At 39.9% G+C, this 12,798-nt stretch overlaps 1 protein-coding gene across 2 annotated transcripts in view; it reads left to right on the top strand.

Annotated features, from left to right (window-relative positions):
• Positions 1 to 12,798, top strand: part of carmil3 (capping protein regulator and myosin 1 linker 3) — a 126,168-nt gene that overhangs the window by 74,592 nt on the left and 38,778 nt on the right. For both annotated transcript variants that reach the window (XM_023965176.2, XM_078935509.1), the window contains exons 16-18: positions 3,493 to 3,597; positions 10,385 to 10,454; positions 10,585 to 10,666. In XM_023965176.2, coding sequence (XP_023820944.1) covers positions 3,493 to 3,597; positions 10,385 to 10,454; positions 10,585 to 10,666 — 257 coding nt within the window. The remainder of the gene's footprint in view (positions 1 to 3,492; positions 3,598 to 10,384; positions 10,455 to 10,584; positions 10,667 to 12,798) is intronic.

Raw genomic sequence — 12,798 nt, forward strand, 5'->3', positions numbered from 1 at the left:
GCTCAGCACATTACATTACAGGATCACAGAGAGAGAGAGGGGGGAGAAGTCTGTGAAAAATGAGACTAAATTTAGTCGGGAATTATTGTTTCAATCCCCAGGCTCCTGAGTCAGATTTTTTTTCTTCCACTTGCTCTGTCTATTTATTTGTAAATCTCTGCGCCTTTGTTCCTCTTTAGCATTTGTCAGGAAGCACCTGCTGCTTCTTCTTCTTCTGGCGCTTTTTTCTCCTCATCCGTCTTTCTTCCCCCCCCAAAGTTCAACCCAGCTTCGGCCTCTGGCATTAATGCAGCTCCATTCTGCTGGTCAGATAGCCGCTGCCACCGCCGCCATCCGCGTTGCAGTGACAACATGGAGCCAGGAAGCTGAACCGAGCTGATAAGAACAGCCCAGCTGCCGCCCCCCAATATGGAACCGACCGGTCCGTGCTTTAGCGGTGGTGGTGGGGTGCACAGACATGTACAGATGTTTGCACTTTGAAGAGACAATGGAGCGGCTGATGTCGATGCCGTAACAAGCTGCTGATACGATTCACCGGAAGGCGACAGACACACTGGTCCGGCGTCTGCTGATGCGACAAAGCTGTTGTTACTGCGGCGGTTCGGCAGGCTGTATGCTAATCACTACAAATGGGGCAAAAAAACCAAAACAAAAAGAGCTGGTGCTCGGCACACTGGGAAGTTATCGCTCCAGCAGTGACTGGGGCTGGTGATTCAGCTTTCTACCATCTTAGTTTTCATCTGCTGCTGTTGCCGCATCTCATTTAACCTTCTTGTTGTTGTTGTTTTTTTGTTTTTTTTGTTGTCTTGTCTCATAATGTCAAATTACTCTCTTATTTTTCAATCTCATGAGATATTTTACCAAACATATGCCACAATAGCCCCACAACCTCATGCCATCTGTGAAGAAAAACAGTCGTCTTTAGCGCTCATTTCTGCAGCTCGCTCAAAACAGTCGGTGCAGAGGACCGGCTCGAGCACAGGAGGGCACGAGGGGCCCCCGCTGCAAAATGTGCAGAATGATTTTTGAAGTGGATCCCGAATTGAAAGGGGCTGAATGATTAATCATTACGCAGGTACATTACAGCTCTCATATCTCTGAGGCAGCTGTGCCAAACAAAGTGGCACACGGAGAGTGCAGCTTTTCAAGTCATGATTTATCTTCCCGGTGGGGGTGGAGGGGTACAGATTTGTTCCTAAAGGCAAGCGGCATCTCTCTTTTGAAAGGATAATATTCTAAATGTTCCATAATCTGCTCATTTATAAGGTGGGGAGTAAACAAAAAAAAAAAAATAGGCCGTTGCTGTGCTCACATTCAAAAACAAAAAGGGTAACAAAAAATAAATAAAGCAGAAAACTGTATTGTATCTGCCCCGTCCCTCGCCGCCCTCCTTGGTTGCACGCCCCTCAGTCCCACCCCTTTCTGCCTCATCACACTGGTCAGAGCTGCATGTGACAAAAAAGAAGAAAAGAAACACTTTTTTTCAAAATGGCGGTTTATCTGTTGATTTTATCTCCATAGCAACCATTTCATTTTATGGTCACCTTGAGGTGACAAACCGGCCTGTTTTTTTTTTTTTCGAAGAATTGGCAAAAGTAAACTTTGCGATTTCCTTGGCAACGGAGGGTTTTTTGTTAACCACGCCCACATTCCTAATAGTCATATGTCACATTGTTTCTTTTGGCTTGAGCCACAGATAAATGTCTTTAATTTTCACAATTTAACAGTAAAAAAAAGGTCGAGCGACGGGAAGGAAACATTTGTGAGCTCATGCTGTTCAAAATCTGCAACTTGAATTCCAACTCTGAATTAGCTTCCCAATGATAGTGGAGAAGTTGGGATGGAGCAAAATCTCTAGGAGGAGTTCAAATTTTGAGAAGGTGCTATTGTTTTGTTTTTCGTTTTTTTTAAATGGTGGTCTCTTCTTAAGGTCAGAGGTCAATAAAACCTAATTTATATTTGTAGAGTTAAACTGGTGGTGTGTTAGTGATAGTTGGTGAATATCACTTAAACAAAAATTTAGTTTTTCTTCCCTATATCGTGGTAAAATGTGAACATTTTTTTGCTCTTGGACATAAGCTGTAGGTCCTGGGGCCATCCTATAATAATTTCAAAACTTTCTTTGGATATACCCAACACGTGTGTTTAGATTTTGTTTGTGGATTTCAAACTATTTTTTTATGAGGCCTATAAGAAATTTTGGCCCAATTAAAATTTTTTCGGATGGTTTTACCCGCTGTGATGTCATCTTTTTCTGAATGTGGGTCATTCACTGTGTTGCTCATTTTGGTGAGTGTTTAAGTGTGTGGTCAGGGCCAAATTTTCACTCAAAGGTGCAGTAAGAAAGAATTGTGAAAAAAAAATTGATCCTTGGAGTCCAGGACGGATGCGGGTCATAAAGAAGAAAAATATTTTCCTGAAAAAAAATAAGCAAATCGTTAATTTTGATGAAACCCAGCCTTCTGACTAAAGCTACGTTCACAAGGTACCCACATATACACACCGGCCACTTTGACTCGCATTCAGTAAAAAGAGTGGTTTCAACCTGAATTTCGGGCTTACGCGATCAAAACACTCGCGCACACGAAGCAAACGACTGAAGTTCAACCAGTTAAACTTCTTAGCTGCTAAATCGTGACAGGGCTGAACTGTGACCATTACGACATTTTACATAATTTTACGAAAATGTCCTTTGAAAACACGCACGTGTAAACATGATCACATAGGAGAAATTCATAATTGCGCTTTGTCTGCCCTTCTCGGCTAGAATTGTATATCAAAACAGAGCAGTGACAGAAAAAGCCTGGAGCTGGATTTGCCCCGCCTTGGCACTCCGCGCCTTCCACCTGTGGTTGCGTGGACATGTATGTTACTAGTTTGGCTACTGACCAAACGCGTGTTCAGGAATGCACGCTTTAGTAGCTTAGGAGTTCATTTCTCACCCCCTTGCTTGGTTTTTTCAGCGTTTTCACTCATCACCTCTTGTTTTTTTGTCCCTCTAGATCCCCTCTGCTAGATAATGTGAATGCTGCTGGTAGGGGAGGGGGGGGGGGAGGGGGGGATTTGCTGCTATTTTTTTTTTTTTACAAGAGCTGAATAAGCATCTGAAGCAGGGCGCTACAATCCGGTTGACTCAGAAGAATGTTGGACAAACATGCAGAAAAACTCTCCTCTCTTAACTGACGGGCTCTTTTAAAGTGTTAGCCAAGCAGATGGACGGATGATTTGCCACCTTTTATTTTTTTATTTTTAAATGGCACTTTTGGTTGTAAAAAAGCGTCACTATTTCACAATGTCTGCTTAATATTGACCTGGATATCACATCCAGCATCTGTTTCATTTATGACACCCACCCACCGCCTCTCACTTACTACTTTTTACTTTCATTCTCTGCTTCTTTCTCTTCCTATTCAATCTTCCACTTCCCAAGCCCGATAGAGCTTGACCTCTGATCAACACCCTGCTCTTCTTTTCTCTGTTTCTCCTCTGCAGGAAAGCCAGAGACTCTCTGCCAACTTTCCGCCAATTCTTCAGTTCGGCGTTCAGCCTGACCCATGTTAGCCTGGCCTCTATGAAGGTCCCTCCGGATTCACTAAGGTGAGTTCCTCAAAAACTGTGCTTTCATTTTTTTAATAAAATTTGAATTTATGTCAGTCTGAGATTCAAAAAAACATCTAAATATACCTTAATAAGCTGTACACAACTTACCATTGTCATACGTGAGTAATCATGTTTTTATACATAATTTCTTGTGGCGTGCAATAATGTGATTTAAAAAAAAAAAAAGCTCACATGTTCGTCATTTTCCTCTAAAGAAGATTGCGATTTATTATCATTGATATTATATGTACATTTTGTGAGAAATTGAAATCACGCAACGTAAATTTGTCTTTTGTTCCCATGTACAATTAATTTGGAAAGAGCCACAGCATTGGCTAAAAAAACGTTTTCCTACAACTACCAACGTTTTCAATGAACACCATCATATCCGTTGTCAAATTAGAGGAAATCTGTATTCTTTGCCTCACTAAATTTTCCATGCACAAATAAAAAGTATAATATGACCCCCCCCCTCCCCAAAAATGTAGAATATTTAAAACTGAATTTGAACTATACTAGGTATCCTCCATTCTCCTTAAGGAACAAAAAACACACTAGCTTAACACGTCTTGAGCGTCTAGTTGTGTTGAGCAGCGAATTTGACGCGCATTGAAAAAAAAAAGGAATAAGGGATCCGAATTAGAGCCGCAAATCGCGTTTGGTGTGTACCAAGCAATTTTGCCCGCTTGGTGGATTTTTTCCAAAGTGTTGCACTTTTCTCCCAAAAGTGCGACTTATTCTCCAGATTGGCTGATATGAATTTTGTTTTCTTTAATTTGCATTTTTTGGCTGCTGCGACTTATACTCTGGAAAATAAGATGTGCATTAGCAGCTTACAAAAAAAAGAAGCATTTGGTTGATAAAATTAAACTAAGCACCTTTTCCGAAGCGTTTGGATGTGTGCTGGACCTGCAAAAGGCCAGTTTTGACATTTGAAGTGATCTGTGGGAAACGATGCCCATCTTTTCTAGCTTCACATATTAATCAATGTCCGTGTCAGACACAGTTGTAATGACGCCACCGAGGCCGTCGCAGACGGCCAAGGGGCAAACTGAGTCGATATACAGAGAGGTCACAGCCTTCCATCCAGCTGTGCTTCCTACACGAATGCAGTGCTGTGACTGCAGATATGATTTTTAATATGATCTGATATGGAAGAGTTCTTCATAATAATTAAGTGGACTGGGGAAAAAAGTGGTTTTCATAGTTTTATTGCAAATGCCAAGAGGGAAGAGGAAATGACTCCAATTTTTTTTTTAATCTATGTGTAACTCAGGTAATATCCCCACTGTTGAAGATGCAGCATCATAGATGAGCTGTTTAATTCTGCAGAAAACTCCGTCAGTATTTTTGAAGTGACCCGTTGTGCAAACAAAATGACTTGTTTTTGTGTTCCATCTGACTTTACACCATAATCCATGCTCTGCTACAGTAAAACGAGTCTTTACTTTGGTTTATGATGAGCTCTACTCACCGCCCCAGTTAAAAATAGGACAGGCAGAGCTCTGAAATTGGATCGGATTATGTTATCGGCGAACGCCCAAAATTAAAGTCAGGATGGGTTTATAGAGAGCAGAAAAATCAATAGATCAGTATGAAGAGTGTAAAACAGTGCACAGCTTTGTAACCATATCCCCTGCCAGTCTGCAACGGTCCATATAGAAGATATCCATGAGTCAGGTGTTCCTGCTGTGGCTTTTCATGAACCTTACGCTGACTATGCTTCTCCAACTTCCCCAGTGTCACCTGTTACAGCTAAAATGGTAACTCAATAACTGCCCCTTCATCTGACAAGTACCGGGACAGGAAGCTTTCATTGAGCTGTCAAAGTAATAAAAGCTTGCGCTACACTTTCAATGTGTCTGCAAATGCTGACATAATTCACAAAATGATTTTTTTAATTTTTTTTTTGTTAAGACTGAAATGTCAGGCAAGACTTTAGAGTTGACAACAAGTAAGCATAATAATAAAAATAAAAATTTCAAACTGAATAATATGGAATACAGAAAACTATCTGTGTAGAGAAGCCCAATATTTTACTGCTTTTAGTTTTTCTTTACTTTTAAATACCTGCTAGGAAATGAAGTAGCTCATGTTATCACTATGTTAAGCTGAAAGTGTTATTTTATTTACGGAATTATTCAGAAGATAAATCGCTCTGGAGTATTGGTCTCTCTGGAGTATTGGTCTCTCTGGAGTATTGGTCTCTCTGGAGTATTGGTCTCTCTGGAGTATTGGTCTCTCTGGTATTGGTTGCTCTGGACTGTAAGTTTCTCTGGAGTATTGGTTGCTCTGGAGTATTGGTTGCTCTGGAGTAGTGGTTGCTCTGAAGTAGTGGTTGCTCTGGAGTAGTGGTTCCTCTGGAGTATCTTTCTCTTTGGAGTATCGGTCGCTCTGGAGTATTAGTCTCTTTGGAGTATTGGTTGCTCTGGACTGTAAGTTTCTCTTGAGTATTGGTCGCTTTGTAGTATTGGTTGCTCTGGACTGTAAATTTCTCTGGAGTATTGGTTGCTCTGGAGTAGTGGTTGCTCTGGAGTAGTGGTTGCTCTGGAGTAGTGGTTCCTCTGGAGTATCGGTCTCTCTGGAGTATCGGTCGCTCTGGAGTATTAGTCTCTCTGGAGTATTGTTGTTCTGGACTGTAAGTTTCTCTTGAGTATTGGTCGCTCTTGAGTATTGGTCGCTCTTGAATAGTGGTCGCTCTTGAGTATTGGTCGCTCTTGAGTAGTGGTCGCTCTTGAGTAGTGGTCGCTCTTGAGTAGTGGTCGCTCTTGAGTAGTGGTCTCTCTTGAGTAGTGGTCGCTCTTGAGTATTGGTCTCTCTGGAGTATTTGTATCTCTGGAGTATTAATCGCTCTGGAGTATTAGTAGCTCTGGAGTATAAGTTGCACTTCTGGGAGAAAAGTGCAACGCCTCTGAACGTGTCTGCTAGGCCCGGCTTAATGCTTTAACGCTGAATGCATTTCTGCATACTGCCTCTTTTGATGCACATGCTCAATGTTTTTCAAAAAATGTGTCAAACTAGATGCTCCCATTATGTGTCGGAAGAGCTACCATCAAGATTTTAGCCTCATCGATACATTGAAGAATTGTCTGTATATCCCGTTCACAATGCACGAAAGACACAGATGGTGTTGGAAGATCAGGTTTGTTTGTTTTGATGAGCAATAAGATATTGCAAATAAGGCAGTTATAAAGTTCAGGAGGAGAACGATCAGATTCTCCTCCATGTTTATTTTGGAAAGCACGCTTTCCTCTGCGTTGCTGTCTGTAGCAAACCAACACCTACAGTGTCCTCTACTGGTTGTTAGTGGAAAACAACCGCTAGATTAACATATGTACAAATACTTATCTTTTAAAAAATTGATCTTGTGTATAAGTCGCACCCCTGACCAAACTATGCAAAAAGACGGCGATTTATGCTCCAAAAATATACTTGTTTCTGTGGAGACTTCCTAAACCAGAGCTCCAATAATGATGGGTTTTCACCTGTTCTTTGTTTATTGCATCATCCTCCACTGTTTAACCCTCAAACACCAGAAATGTCATCGGCAAAATCTGAATAACGTGCTCTTTGACCGTAAATCTCTGACTATTAATGTGATCATCGTAAATCCGGACTCTGGCACAGAAATTGTCTTTTTAAATCGGCTTTCTGTCGTTATCCAACACATAACGAACATAGAAACAGTGAAAGAATCAGCTAATTTACATTGATTGTGTTAGCACAACTAAAACGTGTTGCATAGTGGCGCAAAGCTGCTTTTCTCAGCTTCGGAATTCACTAGAATTATGCTAATTGCTTAAACTGTTAAAAGGTTCCGGCAGATGAAAGAATGTTTATACTAGAGCTAAAGCTCTGGTGTTAGTTGGTTAAAAGACATCTTTGCTCCAAAAAATAAGATAAAGGACTAGTAATAGAAAATAATGAAAACAGACATGTTGCATAAATTGTCATTTATTAGTTGGAAAGTAAGAAAAAGATTTTCCTCTCTTTTAACAGACTTTAATGCAAAAGATATTTTTGATTAAAATTACATAAAATATATCTAAAAGGTAATGCCCGATAAGATGTCTATAATCAGAAATGAATGAACGACGTGGAGGCGTGACCTGTCTGACGTGAAGCAGACAATTTTTCTTCTTCAAAGTCCATTCATTTCTAATAAAGGACACCTCAAAGGGAATTATCTAGCTTATACCACAGTCGCTTATGAACATAAATCAAGAAACAGTAATTTAATCTTATTATTTTCCAGAAATTGTTTTTCACAAGAACCGGCCTATTTGATTGTGTGATACGTCGTCATGGTAACTGCTACAAAGCCTGCACCCACCTCACTCTGCAGGAGTTGGAGAAGGTGGTATATAGGCTAAACTTCATATTAAGTTATGAAAGCATCACTTTAGAGGGAAAGTTCACCTCTTACTTCTCGTTTTTGTCCAGATGTTGAAGCAAAAGTTTGTTTTAAAGAAGAAAACCGCTTTTTATTGAGATAAATATCAACCATTAACTCTGAACAAATAAATGTGGATCAATGAACAATTTATGACATTAATTATTAATGGAATTATTTATCAACACTTAGCCGCTGATGGTAAAATTTGATAGCGATATAGAGGACAGAGATCTTGCTGTTGTGATAAACTGTGGAATAACGTTTGTCCACCTCTGTTCTTCTGGTTCCCACCTGGTGTTGCAATAAAATGGAATGATCCGGCTGCATTTTTGAAGGACCACCCTTGAAGTCGAACGACTAAAAACCTCAATCAGCCCATTAAAAGCAAAGGAAACGTGGTAGAAAATCTCTCTGGACGACTGAAGAGAATGACAGTTGACCTTGTAACAACTGAACAGGTTTGACACAAAAAGAAAAACATGCATAACATCCTTCAGGGAGTAAAGAGGGAGTCCGCCCTCGCCTCAGTACTGCATGTTTTTAAAGTCTCACTTATCTGTGATCATCTTTTCATCTCTTCTAAAAGAGCTTTCCAGCTGTCTTTTAATAATAATTTTCATTTTTAGCCAAAAGAAGACGTCATTCTCTAGGACGTAGTTGTAATCCCACCAACCCTTCCCGTCACATAACATTAGTGGTGCAACAAAAAGGGCGAGCAATGTTGGAGCTGTCCAGATGTACAGTTTTGAGCCAGATCCCAGCGTGGACGAAGACTTGCATGGATCTAATCATCCTTAAGTGGATAAATTAGAATGGGGCGGAGCCAGGAGCTTGTGGCAAGTCCATTGTAGTTTTTACATCACAACTGCAATCTTTTCCAAACAGTATTTAATGTGTCTGCTCCTGATTCACAACTATTTCAATGAAGAAATACTCAGAAATGCACTTTCAAGCTTATTTTATATAGATAGATATACAAATATCCTCCATCAGAAAAAGGCTACAAAAACATGTTAAAAGCACCGAAATCCCCATTTTCATCAGAGTGGGTCTTGAACCATGTGAAGCATCATTTTAGTTCACATAGTCATCAGAAAAATGTCCTCACAATCAGGATTCAGCATTCTAAAGACAGTTGACTGACATGTTTAATGAATCTCAAGCAATGGCAATGCGCGTTCGAGCGGCCACTTTCAATGAAAAGTCAATGTAGATTCATGTAAAAAGCATGTTTCAGGCTTCCGCGTTCAAAACTTTTGCCGTCATGCATAGCTGGTCACCTTTTGTGAGATCGTTTTGAGGCTTTACATACAAAATGCCCTGCCGTTAAACCAGGGACTGAGATTAGGGAGCGAAGTAGATGGGGTCCCCTTTTTGACTCATTGAAGTGCCAACCGTTTAAAAATTGAGGAGTAATCAATAATTGTGGTTTGCGCCCGGTCGAAATGACACGGAGTCTTTTATATATTTGAATAGAGCTGTGATAGAAAAAAAAACTGGACAAGGATTCACAAAATTTAAACCATTTCAACATTTTGCACTAAGTCTGTTCCAACTCCGGGTGGCAAACATGCGCTAGTAAACAGTAAAAAAAAATACAATTAATGAAAATGAAAATTAATGGAAGCAACACCCTAGTTGTCCAGTGTGAACGCCGTAAGCGCACGTTCAAGAATGTGCGTTCATGAACAAAAGTCACATGCCCACTGTGAACGTAGCTTCAGTCACTAAAAATTCCCATCAAAGCCTGACTGACCAGTGATGACATTTGTTGCTGGGTCATCTCAGTGATAAACGGGACAATCGCCATTTGAGTTATCTGCGTACCGCTACCGCCAGCTGTTAACTACCCGCAGCTCAGAACTAGAATCAATACGGAAAAGAGGGCAGCCAGCAGTGTTGCTGCATGATGGATTCCAGCCAAAATGAATTAAGCGGACTCTCCACTTAGCACTTCTCCCCATCACCTCCTCATGGTGCACAACTCCTCCAACTGTACACAAGCAGCAAGGACAACACACCCAACAGGACTTCCAAGCCTCGGCTGAGCTTGTGTACGCGTCTGCTCTCAAAAAAGGAAAAAAAAAAATCTCCCCAATGAATATTGAAGGCTTTGGAGGTGACTTAGTGAGCTGTGAATCTTCTTTGTAAGCTTCTTTTCTCTAATCTTTTAAGATGGCTCTAAAACTTTAAGGTGTACACAGGAGAATGCGGGACAGTGGGGGGTGGGGATCGGATGTTTGATCTTGTTAAAATTTTTGGAGGCATGAACACCTTCCTTCTGTCATTTCCTCGTCACTTTGCTCACTGATTCTTTTCATTTCAATGTCGCCTTTTTCCTGTCGTGCTCTCGCTTCTGCAACTTCGGCTGCTTGTGTTTCCCTTCAGGGCTCTGTTCCTGGGTCTGTCCAATAACCCTCATATCTCTGATTTACACCTGGACATCAGCAGCTGTGAGGTACCACGCTTTCCTCCCCTTTTCTATTGAATTTTTTTGGTTTGCTTTTGGCAAATTCACTGGAGCTTCACAGAGTAGCACTTCTGGTTATCCCAACATTTCCCGCCCTTTTCTTGTCGTCCTCACACAGCTCAGGTCAGCAGGCGCTGGGGTGATTCAAGAGTTATTTCCTCGAGTTTCATGCGTGGGAACGTTGGACATCTCCGATAATGGTAAGAATATGAGTCTAGTTGGACAACTTTTCACTACAATCTGTTTGGTCAGCCGAGTAACAGCTGCTGTGCCGTAAAGTGACAAATCGAGCTTGTCGGATGACACAGAAAGCGTGCGACACTTGGCAAAATATATTTGAAAGAATTCCTTTTATTCTTGAGTAATTTAAGGAATGTGATCGTCAACTTTTTAAATAAAGTTTTAAAAGTGTCATGTCTTGACATGCATTAAACCAAAATTTTTTGTAAGAGCTCCACCCAATATGTACTACTTAATCATAAATAAATGGTACTTTTTTTTCCAATGGACTACTTTTTTTTGCCTTAACTAGTTATTTAACTTCCCAAGGAGATGCACCACAAGTAGGTGGATTTGGTGATTTGGCCCCTCCCACATCTCACGTATATAGCTTCTAAAGCTGGCTCATTCACAGATTTTTGCCATCATGTTTCCAAAAACTGTTAATAATGCCTAGTTCCCTTGTTTATTGCAGTGGTTACATTCTAAAAATGACACACGGCGGTGAAATCTGCGGAGTAGGATTATAGATGTTTTAAGGCTGTAAAACTTCTCACTACACACTTTATAGACCTTCCTCAGACAGACATGAATATTTTCACATTTTTTCTCTTGTTTAAACTCTCAAAATTTCCGACCATTTTAGAAAATACATCCAGTATTACAGAATAAAAACAAAGGTCTTCTTGTGACTCAAGATTTGTGTAGATTTGGCAAATTGAATCAATTCGACAGGAGGCACGACATGGAGATTGATTGACAAGTTCAATAGCCAATCAGGATGCAGACCACAGTGTACTGTGAAAGAAAAAAAAAGAAAAAACAATGCATGCAAAATTACAAAGAAATAAATCTGAGACCGCGAAAGGTGTACAGCAAACCAAAGTTTTGTTTTTTAATGTTTTAACTAACATGTTAATGTGTTGTAATTTGTTTAACATTTCCAAGAATTCAACTTTTATGACTTGACAACTTTTCACACCCTAAAGAGGTGCATTACCTATAGGTGCGTTTGGTGACTTGGCCCCTTCCAAATTTCACATTTACAGCTTAGGCTCCTAAAGCGGGTTCATTCAAAGATTTTTGCAGTCATGGTTCAACATGCAGGTTGCAAGGAGGAGTTCACTCCATTATTCTTTCGACTGTATCCTTGTCCCAAACTGTTGCTTTGTTGCAGCTTACAAAGAGCCTTGAAAATCTTCAAGCTCACATATTTTCGCTATAAATGTATGCTTTTTTCAGTCTGTTGCAGGCACCACATGGCTTAAACCAAATGGTGTCGCACACTACAGCCTTTCAAGTATGCGCGGACCCTGACAGATACAAGTTTTAAATGTTAATTTCTCAATATCTTACTTCTATATAATCTTTTTTTGTTTGTTTCAAATGTAGATCCAGTTTCATTTTCTGGCAGGATTTTAAATTACATAACACTACATTGAACTTTAATTGTATAGTACTGTTCTAGCTACAAAGCATCTCACAGTGCTTCCTATAATAAAATAGATAATAGTAAGATAAAAAAAATAGTAGTTAAAAAATCAAACAGTAAAAATAACAATAAAACAAAATAAATAAAAACTGTCTTCTGATGACTACACCAAGCGGAAGCATATAAAGGTTAAAAAGTGTAGGACCTAGGACTGAACCTTGTGGCACACCACATGTCAGTCAGCCTCCCAAATGATGCATCATTTACAATGACAATGAAATCTCTTCCTGTAAGGTAGGATTCAAACCAGCGGAGTACCGTTGCAGACCATGTCATGCAGTCTGTTTAAAAGAACGGAGTGGTCAACTGTGACCGTTTTTGTCAATGCAAGTCTAAAAGCAAAACAAATATGTTTGTTCTCTTGCTTCCTTTTAATATAGAAATATTTGGAAGAATAGAATTATTTTGAGGAATTTTTGCACTTTAATGTTGGTCAGCTGTTTAACAACAACAGAAATACACACTGTAAAGATGACTTTGGAAATATTTCAGCTCCCGTTTTTACCATATAAGTGATTTACTAAATTTAAATCAACTACACTTTGAAATTTATCAAGCAGGATTTTTGTTTTGGCACTCTGGCTTAAAAATAATGTAGGGAACATTATTGCAGTGAATTAT

This window comes from Oryzias latipes, chromosome 17, assembly GCF_053564925.1.
Source record: "Oryzias latipes strain Hd-rR chromosome 17, Olatipes_Hd-rR_3.1".
In the NCBI taxonomy this organism is placed as follows: domain Eukaryota; kingdom Metazoa; phylum Chordata; class Actinopteri; order Beloniformes; family Adrianichthyidae; genus Oryzias; species Oryzias latipes.